This window comes from Gymnodraco acuticeps, unplaced genomic scaffold (assembly GCF_902827175.1).
Source record: "Gymnodraco acuticeps unplaced genomic scaffold, fGymAcu1.1, whole genome shotgun sequence".
In the NCBI taxonomy this organism is placed as follows: domain Eukaryota; kingdom Metazoa; phylum Chordata; class Actinopteri; order Perciformes; family Bathydraconidae; genus Gymnodraco; species Gymnodraco acuticeps.
Window position 1 is genome coordinate 4,861,519 of NW_022990441.1, and position 21,683 is coordinate 4,883,201.

General features: G+C 42.0%; 1 protein-coding gene across 1 annotated transcript in view; it reads left to right on the top strand.

Moving 5' to 3' along the window:
* Window positions 1-4,023: 4,023 nt before the first annotated feature.
* The window catches only part of LOC117552194 (Down syndrome cell adhesion molecule-like protein 1 homolog), a 99,357-nt gene continuing 81,697 nt past the window's right edge, over window positions 4,024-21,683 (top strand). The window contains exons 1-3 of the mRNA XM_034225504.1: window positions 4,024-4,081; window positions 13,248-13,568; window positions 19,836-19,982. Coding sequence (XP_034081395.1) covers window positions 4,039-4,081; window positions 13,248-13,568; window positions 19,836-19,982 — 511 coding nt within the window. The 5' untranslated portion in view covers window positions 4,024-4,038. The remainder of the gene's footprint in view (window positions 4,082-13,247; window positions 13,569-19,835; window positions 19,983-21,683) is intronic.

Below are 21,683 nucleotides of genomic sequence, written 5' to 3' on the forward strand. Positions count from 1 at the left end.
CAAATTCAAATGTTCATCCTTTACTGAGCTGTTCAAATTTCATTCTCTTCGTTATGCTTTAGGAAGACAGTCAAAGTCGAAAGGTGTGTTTGTGTGTCACCCACTGCGGAGCGAGATCTGTGGGTCTCTAGGTTGGTCCCACAGAGGACGCCTCTAGCGGCAGCCATCTTGGAAGTGGTGGTATTGCCCTGGCACGGTGTGTTTTTTGTCTGCTGGTGTTCTGTCTGCCTCAGAATCGTTTCCCTGTCGCTTTTTCCACCTCATCGTCTTTCTTCCCCATCTCTCTTGCCTCCCTCCTCAGCCATTCAAATAGTCTAATTTGCAAATGTGAAAAAACAAGTGGGGAGGAATAAAGAGAGAAATGGAGAGATGAACCTCCAGCTGAAGAAGGTGCCCCCCTACACACACAAACCACCTCCGCCCCTCACCCCATCCTCTCGTTATCCTCCCCAGCTCATTTGAATAAATTAACACCCCTTGATGTCTCATGTGCACGTGCATGTACTCTTATGCAAAAACACACATACGCAAGCACGTACACACTCAAGCAAATACACACTCCCAAATGCATGTGCATGCAAACCCGACTGTAGGGAAGGAGAGCCGCCAGAATGATATGCCCTGCTCTTTGCCGCCATGTAAACATGCACACACTCTCTAATGTGCTCATATGTGCTCATACACTCTCACACATCTGCCACAACAATCATGCATGCTTAGTTTAAAGACAAACACAGTCCATTGGTAGGTGCCTTCCTGTTAATGTACTGCGGCAGGGTGGTGTGTGTGATTCATATTAGCCTAATGCAGTGGCTCGTTCATTCACGGCGGTACGCAGATCTAGCTTAGCGGCCCAATGAGAAACAGGAGTTCTGCAGCACATTGCTTGGACCATGTTAGGGACTAGCACTTAACACAAACTGCAGTTTTGTGTTTTCTAACTGTTTCTTTCACACAATAAGTGCTCAATTGTTGTCATCATCATCCTGTGTTTTGCCTCTTTTAGCTCCTGTTACCAGAATCCTACAGCATTGCCCGTATTCCTGCACTTTCCCCCCCATCCTCATTTGATCCCTTTGACCTTGTACAGAGCTGAGCACTAGTACCATGTGCCCTCTTTCTCCCCTAATTCTGACCTTGCTATGGTTTCCCTGGGCTGCAGAGCTTTGCATTAATACTGGATACATTAGCACTAATATGATCCTAGCATGTAGTCGGGCCTGAGGGGAAGCTTTGATTGTCTGAGCATTAACATCCACATTAACTTATCCGCCTCATCACTCTCCCTGTTTGCCCCCCCCCCACCCCTCCCTCTTCTTTCTGTTTCTCTGCTGCCTGGCTCACCCCGATTCTTCCTCAGTCAACAAACTCTCACTCCCCTTATTTCCTATCTCCTTCCCTATCTCCAGGCAACGACGGAGCAGAGTGATGGAGATGAGTCACATGGTGCTGTTTTTTAGTGGCGTGGTGGCAGCCTGTCCTGGGTCCTTTCCTCAGTGACAGTCGCTCGAGCTGTCTGGGAGCTTCTTGCCTTTTCCCTGGCCTGGCTGGCCCAGCTCAGCCTGTCAGCCTCCATGATGATCACTGGCTGACAGTACAACCTGCTTGGTGCTGTCAGGCCGACTCACATCGGCCTCTTAAGCAGCTCGCCACACTGCCTTTTGAAGTCCTGACCGAGTCCTTCATGTGTTAGTAGGGCTGCAGGGTGGAGCCTGTGTGTATGACGAGTTTGGTTTGAGTGTCAAGGTGTTGGGTGCTGTTACATGACTTTGGGAGGGGAGAAATACCCAATGCTGTGACAGATTATTTGTTTCACTCGGCATACACTACAGGCTGCACTTGTAAACCTGGATATGGTTACTGACTGGGGGATGTGCATAAAGCTGTGTTCATTTATAAAAAATATTTTGGAGTACACATGCGGATGTAGAAAATGTGTAATGGAAGTGCTCATGCACACTCACTCTATACTTGTCCCTTTCGCCGGGCTGTGTTTGTGGGTCTGTTTGAAAGAGAGCCAGACATAAGAGGGTGCGTGGGTGTGTGTGTTTCCACCTGTTACATAATAAGAGAGTGGAGGCACAGTGTGCTCCCTTGCCTGCCACACTACAGCGGCTCTTCAGTGGGAGTGAGAGAGGCCACAGCTTGCCTCAGCTCCATTCCACAACCAGGACTGCGTTTGGTTACGACACTCAAAACGCCACATTACAACACTGAGAGACACAGAAAGAGTGATGTTGGAGGTTATGTCAATTAGAAGGTGTCTGATGTTGGAGAAGTAGTGTGACTGAGTGGACAACGAGTAGAGTTTGGACTAAAATGGATGAACAACAATCCGCTGAACTTTAGGGTTAATGGTATTGTCTGTTGATTATTCAGGAGTTGAACTGAATGAAAGTAGAGAGGAAAGTATTTAAAGAAGCAGTTTTGAAACCGTGCAGTGTATTATTCTCTGAGGCCATGTGGGTCTGTTGATTGTTTTTTCTTTTGTTATTGATTTAAAGTGAAATATGACTGCAAAATTATGGAAAAGTTTGTAGATCAGCCAGCACAGTGTTACTGATACTGCACCACATGGGGCTTTCACTCCCACTTGGGCTGCTGATACTAACATGCATAGTTAAGATTATAATTAAGTATTTTGAATAGTTAAAACATACACTATTTACATACTAGAAAACCATCAAACTGAAGTCAGATTTAGATTGGATCTTGGTAAGGTACTACATCTGCTGTGTGAACACAAATTAATGCAAATCAGGCTTGTGTGACTGCACACATGCAGGATGTCCTTCGATTCACCCCTGTTGTCTTATTTAAGTAGTTAGCAATAATTAAACTCACATTGTTCTCAAATATCATAATGCATCTGGCAATATTTGTCATAGATTTTTAATATAACTTAATGGCTAAGAATCAGAATCAAGTTTAGAATCAAGTTTATTGCCAGGCAAGTTTACACACAAATAATCTGGTGGTGCAAATAAAAAAAATCTAAGAAAATACGTTTAGATGCTCTTCTCTTGTAAAAGAGCACAATATACAACACAAAACAGAGATAACAACACTGAGGAAGCCATCTTCAAATCCATCTTCAAAGCCATCTTCCTTCCTTAAGATAAAAGCACAATACGTTTTGTTCAGAGATTCACAATTCTCAAGTCTGTAACCAACAAAGATGACACAGCGCCCCTGTTTGAGTTCAAGTGTGTGTCAAAGTGTGAGTGTCACCGATAACATTTTATTAATTGATTGGCCATATTGATTACAGTATGCACCCTTTCATTAAGACTGGTTGCAGTTAGTGCTTTAATTTTCAAACGTTTCAGTCTGCTTTGAAAAAAAGTGATGTGAGTTGGTTGTGACACTCAGCGCTGCGCACATTCCCCCTCTCCCCTTGAATGAAACAGAGGCTGCAGCTCTCCTGCGCTCCCTCTCCTCCTCACCTGGACTTCGCACACCTCACTCCCGTCTTCTTTCTAACATTACAATGGCCCTTTCTATTGGTTTTACTTTTACTCTGTTTGCTCTCCACTGCAGCAATGACAACTGATTTATGCAAATTATTGAGATGATTTGCATGGGAAATACACGAAGGCATTTCCCCCAAACGGCTGTTTTTACTTATTCTTCTCATAAACAACATTGAAATGACTTGTCTGGAAGCATATTTTAAACTTTGCTTTTGGGATTCCACCAAGATTTTGGAGAAAAGTGCGTTTAATCCAGAAGTTTTCGTCTGTTCCCCCATTCGTGCGTAAATCTCATCTCTCCATCGCGGCTCATCATTAGGATACCGGGGGTGGGGCGACAGCAGCCTGTCCCGGTAAGGGGAGGAGAGAACAGGGAGGAGAGGCGGTACTTTCTCCGCGGCTCGTTTCTCGGCGCCGGAGAGTGTGGGACCAGGGCTGGAGAGACCGCCGGGGAGCATCAGCAGAACCAGTCCAGCACGGAGCCTTGCCTGGACGACCCCTGCGCCGTGCACTCTTCTCGGGGGACTGCACAACATTCCTGTGAAATATAACTGCTTTTAATGGCATGTGGCTTGTAACTTTACTTCTGCTGTATTCTTTGCAAGAAGGTAGGTTGGCAACATGTCTTTTTAAGTGTTTCTTATCTGCATGCTGTCTCCTCCACAGTGAAGCTGAAGTTGGCTGTGCATGTTTATTAGCTTGTCATGTTGAAAAAGGACGTTTGATCGGATTGATTGGCATCACAAAAGAAAGGCAGAAATGACAAATACAACTCTGAATCACCTTCTGAAGAAGAATGTTAACTTTTTCTTTATGTTTTGAAGTGATGTTGTCCTGATCTGCCTGAATTTTCCTCCTAAACGAGTGCTCAGATTGTCTTGCGTTCTCCATGCCTCATAATGATCAGCTGATAATATGATTAAAAGCGATCACAAAGGGGATCATGAGCTTAAAATCAATATGCACTTAATTTGGACGAACAGTGATAAAAACCGATCTAAAAAGTGTACACTGCGTTTGTCAAGAGGAAAAAGACAACGGCATTTGCATTTTGCATAATGAATATGTGGAGGTGTCGTGAATATGGAGGCTGTTGAATAGGAGAGGCTGATAAGGATCTGCAGGCGCGCGCACGGGTATACGGGCGACCTCGAGCGTTGATATTGGACACAGCTGTAGGGTGTTTACTCGCAAAAGTCCAAGAGGGCAGAGGAGTTTAATGTATTTGCTGACTTTTCTGCCCTGTCCTGTCACAAATAAGATGTTGCTGTTTGTTTGTGTGTGTGTGCGTGCACGCGCTCGTGGGGAGGAAGATAGAGGAGGGGTCCCTAGGGGTTAACGCATCCTTTTTATCAGCTATTTTCCCTAAAGGAACACTGAAACAGAGCATTAACATCAGTTTGTGTGTGTAGCTGTGTGGCAACAAGGGTCAATACATTTTATGAGAGACGTGTGAACTGATGCTGGGGGTATTGAGCGCATGGCCTTTAATTTCTAGATAATGTGCCCCAGTTGGATATTTAAAAGACGAGGCAATATATCGTAGTTTGTTTTCTTTGATCAGATGTAGAAGTGTCAGTGTATCCAGACTCAGTTGTTATCATCCCTGGTCTAATTATTCATCCACCATTTTCTGTGGCACCAGATTCCACTGATTGGCTTCGCTCTAAATACTGCAGATGGAAGAGAATGACTCAGGTTGCTCTTTAAATATACAGTGATCTGCTCTTTTTGTTATTTATGAATATATATAAATAACACCCACAATTTAGAGAAACAATATTTTGTATTTTCCTTAACATTTCATCGTTTTTTTTATACGCACAGTTCTGTAACTGAATATGCCTCATTGTAAACCTTATTAGTTGACACATTTGAAATCATCTTTAGCATTTGTTTATAATTGTGGGCAGCACGCGTGTGTCATGGTCCTGGTCTCATTGGCCTTGGCAGTGCCCTCTGTCAGGCTGCAGCGAGGACTTTTGTGTTGTTTTTGTTGTATGTAATTGGATTACAGGGTCTATTTCGATTATACACACTGTACATCGCCCTGTCCCGTGACTGAACGAGATGTAGTGTGTGTGTGCGTGTGTGGTGAGGGGAGGAGGGTTGGGGGCTGCAAACAGCCACTGGAGCGGAAAGAGTGCTTGAGATGGGAGAGATGTAGATAACGCAGTGGAAAACAAACTTCCATTTTCCGTTGTTTTTCAACGCCATGTTCCGCTCATTTTGCACGATTCGACTGTGGTGTATGTATTCATGTGGCTGCTGTGTATTTTAGAGATGTATCATTTTTAATTAACTTTATTTTGAAATGCAAAGGTAGGTCTATTATCATACATGCATATGCATTAGTACTGCGTATTTTCTCACTCGGCCGCGCCTCCTAGAATGGCACACAACTCTGCTTATTTTTCACACCAGTATGAAGATATATTTCAGATCACCCCACTAGATCATTTTAAAGATTTAGTAGCCTACTCTTTTTTTAAATCTTTTTTTTCTGTCATTAATTCGTGAACATTAGATTCTTACTGACTGCCTTTGCTTTGGTTTGTCTGAATATCAGCACACCTGCACCCATGAGTGCGGAGAGGAGTAGGAGAGGGGTAGAGAGATAGAGGAGGGGGGAGGATACAATCATTCTTCTTTGTCATGATTTGGGATGTTGCTTGTCATTTTATGGAAATACAATTGAGACAAACTCAGCTGAGGGATGTGTGGGAATCTACTCTCAGGCCTGATAGGCCAGGAGAGGGCCTTAGAAGTTGGAAAGGCTAAACATAATTATTACAATTAACATATTTCTAAATCAGTAAGAAACAACGATAGTCGTTTTGGTGTGGAATTTGGGAGATTCAACCCGTAATTGTACAGATTTTAAGGAGAAATGCAATGAAGTGAGAGCTCTGGCTATAATTATTTCATCAATTAATGTGATTCCGGTTTTATCCAGTTTCAGTCGACAGGCCTCCTGCAACACACACTCCACATTCAACTGAACATGTTACAGTGTTCCTGCAGAGGTGTAAAACACTGCCTCATATTTTGGGTCTGCATTTGATTAAAATGTTTTGAATTTCATGGACTAAACGTCGTGTGCACCCTCTGTTATATTTGTTTAGACCCGTAATGCGTGAGTATAGTATTAAGCAATATGATAAGATGATATGTTTTCATGTGTGCTATTGTGTCTGCACATTTAAAAAAAAAAATATTTCAGAAGGATTTCACCAAAGTTTAAAATGTATTTACAAGGGGCTCTTGTGTATTATTGAGACCGGCCTGAGCAGCCGAGTTGCGGCGTGGCAGACCGCGGGCTGTGTGTACATTTGGAATCAAAACAGTTACAGACTGGGAGAAATGCTTGGAGGGGGAGCCCGATAATTGCGGTATGAGTCAGACTCTGGTGGCTAAAGGCTACAGCAGAGATGTCGCGTCAGGATTGGACAACTGAGGCTGTATCAAGTGATGGAAGAAACAACTTCAGAGTGTTATCCCAACTCCGCGCATATATGTTTTGTGATATCAAGCATAATATCAGGGTGATTTTGTTTAGGAATTGTGCTATGTGATAAAGTTCAAGTTTCCCTGGTTTTGTCTATTTGATGGAAAGGAAAAGAGGTAGATACATGGTCAGAACTTGGAAGGTATTCTGTGTAACAGAGTCGTGAGGACTGCAGAACTATAAAGACCTGCGTGTAAAGTTCACACATTCAGATCAAAACTGTAATGTGGATGAAGTACTAACAATTTATCCATGAAGCATTATATGCTCGATCATTTACGAAAAATGTCACAATAATTGAAACTTTAAATGGATCTATGTGCTATTTCTCCGGCTCGGAGTCCCCCCGTGCCTGCACCACCTGTTCGTTTTCTTGGATAGAGAGACAGCTCCACAGTATAATAGCTACATGTCACTCGCAGGTTAACTCGCCCCCCTCGTTGTGCTCCGGCGAGCAAAGCCTGTTTTCATTGTTAAGTGTTAGCGCTCTGCGTTTAGTTGACCAGTGCAGCACAAACATATTCATCTGTAGCCTACACGTCTGAAGATTTGTGTTCGTCTTGAAACACACACCTCGACCAATCGTGAGATGATCGTTTCGGTTGTCTTAACTGCGCTAAAAAACACTTTTTCTTAAAACGGAACGTTCTTTAAATTGATTTCGGGATGTTTTTCTTTCGCTTAAGAAAAATAGGATTTGAAAAGGACTTGGTAAGAGGGATAATCGGGCTTTTAGCATTTGTCACGCACTACTCAAACAAAAACAATCCCAACGTTCCCAAATATCTGACTGTTTATCATCACACAGTTGTATATTTTAAAGCCCATAGCAACAACATCATTATTGCACTAAGCTGTCACACAGAGAAGTGGATTTTGACCGCCCACTCAACAGGTTTTACGCACAACACTAGTGTCCGGTAGCCTGGTGCCCTCTCCATTACGCACGTAGAAAGAGTGATGTCGTGAATGACAAAATAATCCAACGATCACCTTTGACATCTCAAAATCGCCTCTGTTTTTCACTCTTTTTCTCCTTCTCTGCTATTCTGCTTACTATCAAACAATTTGTTGGCCCCGTCTCTGAGGGAGAATAGAAAAAAACACATCTCTACAAATCTGACACTCACTTCAACAACGGAAATCATCCTTTTGATGTAGGAGATGTGAATTTCCAAATACTGAAATGGCTGCCTAATATTTTACTGACACTGCATAAACTGTGTGTATGAGTTGTTTACCACCCCCACCAACGTCCCCTATATGTGTGCACGTATCCACATTTCTAATCCGCCATGCAGTTTTTCTTTCTTGACTACAGCATTTCTGCCAGTGAAATGAGACTGTTAGAAATGATTTTCTTTCTGACTTCATACAAAGGCAGAGAGACGCATTGTCATGCAACCCTAATATCTCAATCTGGAGTCATTGTATAAATGAGCAGCACTCTCTATCGAATATGATCATATCTTTTGCCTTTTATGTTCTGCCATTTTCAGTAGCATCACTGCAAATACTGCATTCCCACTGACTTCTATGCTTCTGTGTTATTTAGCATGAATATGTTTTGTGTGCGGTTATCTGAAGTACATGGTTCACCACATAGAAAATCGACTTGCTATTATGAACATGTATATGCAATCTGAAATGCATTTATGTGACTTTGTGTGTATGCATCTGTGTGTGTTTGTGTGTTTTGAAGGAGAGAAAGAGAGAGAAGGATAGGGATTTATAGCCCTGTTTTTCTATGCACGTGATGGTATGAATCTCTGTGTGTGTCTGAATGAATGTAGATGAGACAGAAAAAGCTGCATTATGCATAGCGGTTCACCATAGGCAATATCCTTGCTTCTCCAGCATACATATTCATACTCCATTTTCATATCCACTGCAAAAACAGGAAGAAAAAGTGCAAATGTATTTGAGTGTAAAGCAAGGAAAGATTTGAGACAAAAGGGAACACTGACAAAAATAAAAACAGAACAAAATCAATATATTTAGAAAAAGAGTGTGAGAGGTTGAGCCGACACACAATATATTTCTGGGGTTTTCACCCTAAATCACTTTGACCTTCTTTATTGTAATCAGTGTGCCCAGGCTTGAAGAAGGAAATCAAAATACAGGTTAGGATCGGATGAGTGCTGCTCCTTTGCTCCTTCTTTCTCTTCTGGGGATGGGGTGGAAAGTGAGCCCGTGGCTATGAAAGGACTCTGATAACCATCTGAGGTTAGATGTTGCCGAAATAAAGAGGATAAACTAGGTTATTGTGCCTCATGTTATATGCATGAGATATTAACAGTTGATTATTGATAACATTGTTTTTTTTTGTTTTCCTGTGGTCATCTTTAATGTATTCCAATTTGATTCTCTGTTGGATAAATGTATTTATGTTCATAATCATGCTACTTGATGCAGCCTACTGCATTTTTGAAAATAATGCCAATGATTGCTGTCCCATTTGTGTTCCTCAACTGGCGGATATACTGAAGAGGGAAAGGCTCCAGGGATAAGAATATAACAAAATAAGAATTACACTATTGTCCAACAACAAATTTAAGCTCTTCCATGTGTATATCACATCAAATATGACCCACAGCTGCATCCTGGGAACTTCTAAAGACAACATATGGACAGATTTGAGGCAGATGCCTAAGTTTCTTGAAAATTCTTTGACACTCTCATACTTTTTTATGTTTTGAAATCAAACCATGACTGCCGTATGATGACACGTGGTCGACATCATCAGCTCACTTCCGTGTGGTTATACACACATGTCTTTGCGTGCATGTGTGTGTGTGTGTGTGTGTGTGTGTGAGAATTCAGTGACCTGAATTCCAACCATAGGACAAAGCGATTAGCCATCGCATCATAAGCTGCATGCTTTTTAGAGGTTTTTTCTCTGACTTTTAGTTGGTGCATCCAAGCTGTTTTGAATTCATATTAAGGTTTTCAGTTTATTTGATTTCAATAGATTATCCCATTTTAGGGATTATTAGGAATAAGCAGTAGTTTTCCAACTTGGGAATTAGGACCCCTTTTCAGGCAATTGGTCACAAGCTGTTGAAAATGGCTAGTATAGACATTGCTTTCTTTTAGGGGGTTAAAAGCCAAATGTTTGGGAGCCTCTATTAATAAGCAGTGATTCCCTACTGAGGAAACGTTTGCCCTAAAGAGGGTACTTATATAGTTACCAGAGAGTACCTGGATATATTGTGGAATGGCTCAGAGAAACAAAAAACAAAATAGAGATTATGATTCGACAAAAGAAAGAAACGTGAATCCACTTCTGCTCTGATGCTTATCTTAAACCAGTAATTGTTAAGCTTCAACAAGCTGACTTCATTCCTGGACACCGAGTTTTGGATTTAAAAAAGCCGGCAACAATCGAAGAATGGACATAAATTGTTGACACAACCAGCTGCTGCCATACCATGTAGTAGCATGAATGCATTTACACTTGACCAAGTGATACAGGATACCTTTTTGGCTGCATTAAACAAAACATTTGGTTGGAAAATCTGTGATCTGAACACAAGATCCTTTCCAGTTTCTTTCATAAGGACTTTTACAGCGAGAGAGTACATCGTTTTTGACATGAAAAGATTTTCCTTGTAAAAATAGCATTTGCCATCAGAGAAATGCAGGTCACTGTCACTGGTATCATCTTCTAATAGCTTCCTGCTTATTTGGGCTGCTGGGTTCCTCACCCAGCAGCACATTGTGGTGCTGAACATGCAGATCACTCATCCTAGCAGCCTGTGAGAGTGATTGACATGGATTCGAAAGGTAGGATGGATTGAACTTGACCTGAATTCAGATTTTTGAACACAGAGGATCTGCTCCAATTTGAGCTGGTAGGCAGGAGAACAACGACTCTCTACCTTTTCGGCATCTTCGCTGTGCTTTAAGTCGCGATCACATGTTTTTGCTGTGCCACTCAGCATCTGCTGTTGGCTGAGTTTGACATCAAGAACTGAGGCAGTCATTCAACATTAACCTCTCTATACCTTTGACCTTACAGCACAAAGAGATACATGCCCCATTGCATCCGAACACCTTTGCACCTGAGCACCTTTCCCCCCCGACCAGCCACCCGTGCCTTGTCTACAATATCGCACTCCGGCCTGGCTCCCTGATCTCCCCTTCCGCTGCACACCCACACACACATGAGAACCAGGGAAGTCAGACACGGCCTCCCACGGCAGTGCGATTACAGAGTGGATAGACTTTGTGTGTGTTAAATGTGAAAGGAGATTATGTGGGTTTAACTCTCTGCGTCTGGCATACAAATTCCAATCGCATAACATTGCCTGTCTCTTGTGTGGCAGAAAAAGACGGGAGGCAGTGTCTTCAAGGGGTTAGGGTGAAATAATGATGGCAGATTGGAAACGCAAACTCAGAAGACAAAAATGAGAAGATGGAAAGATTCAGACCAATGCATAAAGTATCAAAGAACAGACAATAGAAGACAAGAAAAATCCCCGTGTCAATTGAGATTTTTATCCCTAATCCCTGCATTTTACTTTTGAGCCTTTCCTCATGTGATTCATCCTATTCATTCCATGTTATTAATGTCATTATGTCCTTGAATGTTCCTATTTATACTGAACAGAACAGATATAGAAATTGTCTTTTGATATCAGCCATTCATCCATGTTTTTGAGATGTATTAGGAGCTTAAAGAGACAGCCAGTGGGCTTCTGTTCCTTATTTGATAGCTATTATGTCCATTGATGTAGAGGATCTGTAGAAATTAGAGCCTAAATGACATCTGATAGTGTCTTAATATCTTCATTGATGTATCTAAGCCAACATCCTATTTTCTCCCAGAGCATAGAGAATTAAAGAGATAGGGTTAATCCAGGCATTGTTGACACAATCCAGGAAAAGGGATTAATGAAGTATCATTGTTTGAGAAGAAACTTCTCTGGCCCGGGCCACAGCGGTTTTCTATTGGCCTCTAGCCAAGCTAAGCTCAGCACATCTTACAGGGCCTCACACCCCCAGCACAGCAAACACATATACAGAAACACACAGATCTGAAAAGATGACTACCCCACTCTCAACTGGAAGAGGGCATTTTAAGAGCGAGGATATATGGTGGTCTGTCTCCCCTAGGACAGGATCTGGCTGTAGCTCTTCATCTGTGCCACGATAACAATGTTTTACAGCAAACATCTGCGGTATCCAGCTCCTCAGGCTTGTTCGGCTTTAGATGGAGAACTACATTCAGTGGATATGACAGCCTTTGCTATCAAGCAAGTGTAAATTCTTTGTTTCCCTGAATAACGGAGGATGTCAACAGAACAGATACGTTTGGTTGAGGAGTTATGTGACCCGATTTTCTCTGATATTGAGAGGCAGATTTCCAAAGGGCTCTCTGGATACACATATTAGATCAAAGATACTAGGATAATGCATAATGGGATGAGATGGATTTCTGCAGTTTGGCACACAGGGAGGAAGTTGTTTGGGTGGAGGTGACCTGAATGCCCGTAGATCAAACGTATATACTTAATGAGTTTGCCTGTGAGAGTTTGAGTTATATCAGGAGGTATTTTTTTGTGAGATTTGAGACTTGCCCAGTTCAAAATATCCATTTTCCAGTGAATGTCACTAATATATTGTCAATTGCTCCCTTGAACTCACTGCTAAAATAACAATACAGTAAAGAAAATACCCTAAATTCAGTTTGTTTCGTTATTTTTCAAATTGTCAGTTGCTTCCCAGATGTTTTATTAAACAATCTTACATTTACTGACAAAGTAAAGTACCAATTTTGATGAAATGCTTTTTAATTAGAGGGGAGTTCAGCATATTTGGTGTAAAACGTACTGTACTGTTATAAAGTCATCATTTGTATTGTTAAAAACTTTTTGTCATTGAGTTAGTTGGCTGATTTCCTGATCTCATACCGTACAACTTACCTTAACACTTACCTTACTAGTCAGCCAGTTTAACATACATTTAGAAAATAAATACTCAACATTGTTGTATCATACATCTGCAAAGCACTCGTTTAAGTAAATAATTACTGCAATTGTGACTGTTAACATTTGTATACCTACATTGTGATGTTTCATCCTTGTAAATATGGCTGGTTGAGTGCTACAGTATATGTTCTTTGATTATTTTTGTACTTGGAAAATAGTTATGGGTTTTGTGTTATTGTACTCCGTAATCATTTTAAGGACATAGTCTCATATGTGAATGTTGCCTGTATGTCTTACACCAACTGACTGTCTCCCTTTCTCTCATCCCAACAGTCAACAGTGAGGATGTTGTCTCTACGCGGCTGTACTTTGTGAACGCCTCCCTGCAGCGGGTGACCTTCTCCAGCTCGGTGGGGGTGTCCCTGCCCTGCCCTGCGGGCGGCGCCCCCCATGCTGTCCTGCGCTGGTACCTGGCTGCCGGAGACGACATTTACGACGTGCCCCATATCCGCCACGTGCACGCCAACGGCACCCTCCAGCTCTACCCATTCTCCCCCTCCGCCTATAACAGCATTATCCATGACAACGAGTATTTCTGCACTGCTGAGAACCAAGCCGGCAAGATTCGTAGCCCAAGCATCCACATCAAAGCAGGTGAGGGGTGAAAACAATAGATGCAAACTAAGCCAATGATGCAAAATAGTTTATGTCTGCACATGCTTTCTAAAGGTATTTTGAACTGACATTTCCCTAATTAAGCTTTTGGATGTCTATTGAATGAACTATAACTTCCCTCAAACTGCAAAGACAGACCTGGGAACTCTCTGTCAAAGTGTACTGGAACTGGAAAGTGGCCCTTTCAGCCTGGAAATTAACCAGAGCAAGGTGCAACAATAGTTTGGCACAGCTCTATGCTAACCTTCTGTAGCTCAGTAGCCTCTACATCTCGCTTGCTAACACTATTAAGGGTTACATGTTAGTATACCCTTCTAAATCACTATCTTTAGTTGGATCAGAATCTACATTTTTCAATCAATATCCGACAAAATTGTCAATAATTTATGCCGTGCTGGTGGCTCCTGATGGACACATGCTGTGATATAATTTAGTTTGGACTTTCATTAAAAAGGGTGACTCACAAGAGACAAATCAAAATAAGAGACATCTGCAGCTCAGATATCCTGATTATTATTCCCTTGTATCAATCATGCTTTTAAAGTGGTGGATAGCACAATTCCCATAATGCAATTGAATATTGTCTTTTATTAAATCATCCCTACCTGGTAAAAAAAGCCCACATCTTTTAAACCCCACAGCTCCAGTTTGTAACACAGTCTTTCTGTTAAAAAGTTTAATTCTCAAGCTCAATCTGAAATAACCCGGACCCCTTCAAGAGAAGGTATAGGTTATCTTTTTGGCAATTCCCAAATACATCACTTTGCTAAATTATTATAATAGTAGATAATAATAGAGCACTTTACTTTGATGCACGTGTTGTGTCATTGAAATCGTCATGACAGCATTACCTAGTTACTGTCCGGCATTTGAAAATATGGTCACCTTAACGGCAGTCATATTAGCATCTTCAACCAACAACTTCTCTCAGTGGGGGGGAAGTTTCTCAAACTGCGGCATCTTGACCCTTTGTATTAAAAATCCACTAGAAGACACACAAGCAGCTACAAAGACAGTTGGTTTGTTGACCTGTCCGCACTCCCTGCCAAGGTCAAAGCTGGAGAGAGGCGCTGAACACACTGAGGGAAGATGTTGCTGCTGCTTCTCACACTTATCACGCACACACATAAACATTATGAACACATGCATATGACCTAATGTGGTACACACGGCATACACGTGTATACAACAGACGAGCATGCATGTTTGGTCACACGCATATGCACGTGCACGCACCCACTCAGACTCACACACTTACATGCACACCAGCCTGTGTGTAGCCCATGCCAGCAAGCCTCCTGTCTCCCAGTCTCTCCATCTGTCCATGGACTGGAAGTCCCCTAACTACACGCACACACACATGCACACACAGACACACAAATGCACACACACACACGCCATTTTCGTCAAGCTGGCTCTTGGTGTTTAGTTGCCAGCTCTTTGTCAGGGTGTTTGGCAGGAAGGATTTTTGGAGAGTCAGCTACAGACATGGAAAGATGTGAACAGAACCATGAAAAAAAAGTGGATTTTCAGGTCATGGTAATAGCCAGGCAGACATTTTGACTGTGTTGATCAATCCTGCATGAAGAGACAGTCAGCAGTTCCCTACCCCACACATGGATACGAGAAAATAAATTCTCCAAAATGCTGCCGGATTGTCTCCCTCACCACACAAACACAGACACACGCACACGCACATTCTCTCTCTACACACACACCCATATAGCCTGTGTGGTCCCTAGAGGAGGACAGTCCCTCCAGCGTGAGAGTGACCTTCTAGCCAGCCTCGGTGTTCGGATGACCTTCCTGCCCAAATAATTACAACAATTAATCAATTAAATGCTGAGGCAATCACAACTCCACAGCTCCATAACCAGGGCTCACGTGCATGTGTGTGCACCTCATTACCTCCAGAGTCCTACGCAACACACACATGCTCACGTGCATGCTCACACACATACACAACACTGCAGTTGCCATGGGCGACAGAGGCGTGAGCGCCAGGGTGTGGCATTCCCTGTCTCAGGTGGCGCAGGAGAATGATGGCAGCTGACAGCACGCAGTGTGACACCCCCCCAAAAAATCTGCCCCACCCCCACTCCTCCTTGCTATCCGTCTCGTCCTTCCTTCTCTTCACATCTTCAAATCTCTCTCCATCCCTCCCCCTCTTTCTCACCCTTTCCCATGCATGCTGATTGTGGGCCAATAATAGCACTAGCACCTGTCTGGAAATCTCTGCATTTATGAAAATCACTATGTGGTCTCCTTGTTTTCCCGTACTCTTTTTTCCCGTACTCTGTGTCATTTGGGCTAATCTGTATTTTTAAAGTTTTGATAGACAGCTCACACATTTTGATTAATAAATGAAATTAGGACATAATGTTATTTTATATGATATTAATATTATACAATTTGTATGGGCATCCCGATCATGGTCTTTGAACCGGACTCATTCTCATACCGTACCAGCGTGTTAGCAGATTTTATCTATTTTTCTTTTAGATTTTTAAACCACTACAAATATTGATGTTTCAAATATTACTGTTAAATACATACGAGGAATAATTTCTTAAAAAATAAACGTGTTGTTAGTTTTACCTTTATGTGACTGTAATGATCTGTGGAGGTTGTGACTTCTACCAGTTTTGAAACTGTCAAAGTTTACACATCATCCTCAACTATTCTCCCTTCAGAAGGATAATGATGTCTATCGGTTTAGTCTCCTAAAAGATTTGCAGTTTATAAACTGAGTATTTTGAAGGAAAAAAAGCGGTGAAAAATCAATTTCACATTGACAAAAAAATCTGTATTAGGCCATTTTTGTGAATTGGATTGTAAGCCTTCCAGCTCTCTGTGTGTTTGTAAAACATTCATCAGCATCTATAAGGCCTTTCTCTATTTAAAGGATCCCATCACCTTTCACATCTGAGCATCTTTTCCAAATGCATTTCTTCACATCCATCTTTAGGGATACACATTATGTCAGAAGTGCTATAAGAGTCTGAGGATTTCAAAGCCCTGTGCACCCAAGTCCTCTTTACTCAAAGTTAATACAAGAAAATTGAGGACACTTGTTCAATGAGCTCACCTCAGCTCCCCTTTGTTCCCAGCATGACACCCAAACCAATGTAGGCCCGGGCCAAGACAGCAGGTGTTTAGATCGCTCTCCTCCATCTGCCCTCCTCATCGTATCTCTGGCTGACATTTCCTTACTAATACTATAAGAAGGGTCCCTGAACCTGATACACAAGGTCTGCTTTTCTTATGCTATCCATTTAATAATGAAACCAGCATCCTTTCATTCCCCTTGTATGTCATTATTTTTTTCTCTTTCTCCTTCTCTGTGTTTTTGCTGCTCGCTTTATGAATAAGTAAATGCAGTATTTGGTTTCCCCGTCGTTAATTATTGAAGCGACAGTGATACAAGACTTGCTTCCCAGTGCGCCCAGTGCACCAGACCCGTGTTTTAGCTCGTTCCTAGGCAACCAGGCTGCATATAGTCAGGCATCAGTAACATCCTAATGATTCTGCTGCGCATGCGATGAGGGGGAGTGCAATTTACACACAAATCAGTTGGGCTACCATTTACATCCTGTCACAAGGCTGAAGATAATGAATATGTAATGTTTTTCTATCCTCTCTGTCTTTCATATCTTGGAGGAGGAACGTGTGTTAAATGAAAATGCTATCAGAACATTTGCCTCTTATTGGAGCTGGTTGCCATCCAGGGCTTATTTGGCTTGTTTGAATTAGGAGAAGTGTGGTCGGACAACACTTTTATTAGAGGTTAACAAGTGTAGAAAAAGCTGGGGTCAAAGCACAGGAAGAACAAACCTGAAGTGACCTTGACTGGATTTGAACCTCACTAAATTGGCATGTGCTTTCTGTCATCATTGCAACAATCCTTTACTAGCTGTCAGACTGGTTTTAAACACTCTATGAGAGGCACAGTGGGCATTTGGGATTTCCCCAGATATTGACAAGAGGCAGCAGGGTCAATCAGAGAGTAAATAAATGATTGAAAGAATTGTCTGGGCCACAATAGCTGGAGCTACTCAGTCGATCCTGGATATTGATCTGTAGGTAGATCACATCAATGAGAAGCAGGGGCTGTTTGAATGAATAATTGAAATGAGGACTTGATTGGAATTATTTGTCCTTTAGCTTTGACTTGTTTACAAATGAGGCTTCAGCTCACATTAGTGTCCCGAGTGTGAGGTGGCCATAGTGAGAAGTGATATGCTCTCCAGTCTCCAGAGGACAACTTACTTCAACCATTAATTTAGTTGAGGCACAAAGTATCATCAGTAACACCACAATTGGTGTTCGAAAGACCCAGAATCCAATGTTATAACCCTCATTTATGTTTGGCATTGTTACACATAGTATATAATGCAAGGTTACATTTTAAATGCTACTAAAAGAATAGTCCCTGCTTTACTCCAGTGTACTCATAGCCCGTCATAAGTCGTCAAAGAAGAAATAAAGGGTCCAAGGTTCAGCCAATTAGGAAAAAGTAGAACAGTGTAAAAGCAATGGATGGAATCAGACAAAGACTTGGGAAATTAAACCTAGGACCTAAGGTGAAAGACTCCCCACCATTTGGACAAGGACATCGGCTTTGGTTCCACTGGGTTCCAGTGACAATGGCGGCTGGCATAAAGCATTATTAATGACCAAGAAAACTGGCCTTCGGGCTAGGCGTTAATTATATCACTGGAGAGCTGGGGGAGAGAGCGAAAACACGGGAGGGCGGGGCAACTCCCTGTGTTGTGTGTGTGTGTGTGTGTGTGTGTTTTACATTGTTAAACCATTACTGTCCTCATTTCCAACGGAAGCATGGTTGAATAGCAGTGTTAGATTGTGATGCCAGAAACACTCCCCAACATCAGCCATTCTGATACCCCATCTGATTTCTGTAATTTTTCTTTCATCCTTCTCATGTCATGTAGCCTGTTTTTTGTTAAAGTGACGACAATGTGGCAATGCCCCTTAATACAAATTCACAGGCCCGTGTTCATTGAGTCAAGCTAGCATGCCCTTGAACTACCCGTCTCTCCTGGTAACCCAAATAATCAATTATTTAATTTCGCTTTACTTAATTTATTTAATGAAAATGTATGCTCTGATTCAGCATTTTGCTTTTCTCACTTATCTTAATGTGACGGAGTTAACTGGAGAGATAATTTGGTTAGCTACAGGCTACTGTTTTCATCATTAAGCCTGTCTTAATCACCACCATCCTTTCTGTACACTGACACAGACTCACAGTCTAGTGCTCTGCATGCCATGTGCAGGGTGTATGTTTTTGATGCCTTGCGCCTGCATGTGACAGGACCATCGGCCATGAGCAACCCTCCACTCCTCGCCGTCGCATAGCATCTGTGGCGTTGTACTTTAAAAGGCCAAGGGCCACTCACTGTGTATCCCCCTCAAAGCAGCTCTGTGTCAACCCTCCTTACAATCATAGTGTGACTTAGAATCTGGGGCTAGGGAGGGAGATGCTTGCTTAATGGGGTTGAAGAGGACACCAGGCAAGTTTGTTTACAAGACCTGCCCCGGCTTTTACTAAGGGTTAAACGGGACAAGAGGATGTCAGTTGTACAGTGTGAAAATGAAAGAGGCTTTTACAGTATAACAATTGGTTGATGTATCAATCTACTAATTTATAGGAAAATAATGAATGAATGGAATAATTCAAAATAATGGATTATTCATTCATGTATTTATTAAACTAAATGTTTTGCTGTTCTCAGCGTCTTTAAGACACATCCAAGACATTTGGGAAAGATGTCACCTTGTGCTTTGGTCAATTGATTGCATTGGGAAAAAGTCATTGCTACCATTAATTTTTGCCGAAATGTAAGGTTGCAAAGTAACATCAACACCATCTTCCATTGATTTGTTTTCCTTAAGGCATAACATGCTGAACATTTTCTGGTTCCAGCTTTACAAATGTGTACATTCAATGAATTCTGGTGTTTTATATCATTAGCAATTGAAAACATTTGGGTTTTAGACTGTAGATCTGACAATGCAAGCAAGTTGATACATAATCTTGTGCTCTTGGAAATTGTGATGGACATTTTTAACTATTCTCCAAATTACTTGGAGCCCCATTTAATCAGAAACATACACTAAAACAGTTCTAACTCTTACAATCTTGTCAACAGTTAAAACCTTGTTCTCCCTTACTGTGACATACTCTCACCTCGACTAACTTCTGTTCTTTTATCCACACCTCAGTGTTCAGGGAGCCCTACACAGTGCGAGTGGCCGACGAGCGCTCCATGCGGGGCAATGTCGCCGTGTTCAAGTGCCTCATCCCCTCAGCAGTCCAGGAGTACGTCAGCGTGGTGTCCTGGGAGAAAGACACCGTCTCCATCGTCCCAGGTAGGAAATTCAGCCAATGGCAGTCATTAGTTTCAACAAAAACACACCAGGCCCCAAATAGTTAGTCTCGCTGAAATTTCACAGCAAACTCAATGCGTGTGACCACCTGAGTTATATTTGGCTTAGTGCGTGCTTGCAGTGTTTGATCAGGTGGTGGATAATAATGGAAAGCAAATTATCTCATGTCATCATAATATGTCAATGGACTGGAGAACATTTAGAGAACTCTTTAGAGAAATCTAAAAACTATTTTACACTGAATAAATCCCAGAACACATATACCTTGTTCTGTCAGACTTTCTATCAGATTGAATATAAGGAAAAACCAGCAAAGATGGAGGAACGTTTTTAAAAGCGTCAAATCATTTGGAAGTCTGATTATATGGCTTTTGCTTGGCAGAGCTCTGGACCCTCACTCAGGCAGTGTCTCATAGCTGTGTTGCAGAGATAAATCAGACATTAGTAGTCTTTTTTGTGCATGTGTTTGTGTGCATGAGTGTGTGTGTATGAGAGATCTAATTTGATGAGTGATGGATCTGTTTAGCTGCTCATCACAGTCACCCAAAAGAGAGCAGCCACACCTCTAGGGGTCTGCCTTGTCTGAAGCTGTTCTCTCTGCTTTGTCTGATCCTCTATTCAAATCATTCAATGTGTAATAAGGAATGATAACATGAGTTTGAAACTGGACCTTTTACATGCTGCTGTAGGTCGTGTCTATGTGTGCAGCGTGTGTGTGTGTGTGTGTGTGTGTGTGTGTGTGTGTGTGTGTGTGTGTGTGTGTGTGTGTGTGTGTGTGTGTGTGTGTGTGTGTGTGTGTGTGTGTGTGTGCAGGGTTGTGCGTTGCAGTGTTAACATTTGCTCCGTGGAGCATTTGCAAATTGCAGGGTGTCAGATGAGACTGTTTAGGTCAGATGATACGTATTGCTCCCTCTGCCCCTTATCTCACTCTCTGATACCGAGAACCCTTTTCATCCCTCTCAATAGTGTGTGAATAGAGGTGTGTGTTTGTGCGCCACTTGGTATGGCTCTGTCCTTCACACGGGAGCACTCATTGATCCAGCACAGCTGTAGCGTGTGTGTATGTGTGTGTGTGTGTGTTTGTGTGTATGTGTGTGTGGCCTGAGGGGGGTTTCCAGTCTGGATCGATAGAGCTTGCTGTTGGATTCCCTCTCTTGTCACGGATCCCTCAGTGTGATAGTGCTGAGAGCAGGCCAGTCAGTTTGATGGTAAAACATGCACATATGAACAAGTAAGAGCATGTGCGTGAACACACACACACACACACACACACACACACACACACACACACACACACACACACACACACACACACACACACACACACACACACACATACACATACACACACATACACACACACACACTCATATGACCAGCTTTCTGTGACTAAGCTGATCAGGACAAGTCATCCGTATGCTTGAAAAAAATGTAATATACAGAAAAACGCTCCATGAACATATGTTATATTTATATATATTAAAGAATGTCGTGATCAATAATTTTATGCAAAACATTTATTTGTCTCCATACATTTGAATTATTCTCTGGTGTTTGATGAATTAATCGAAAAAATAATCATTATGCTATTTCTTATAGAAATATCATCCTGCTGTAAAAAAACTGAACTCATTTAAATAAAAGAAAAAAAAAGATTTCAGGGTTTTTTTGTTTTGTATCTTC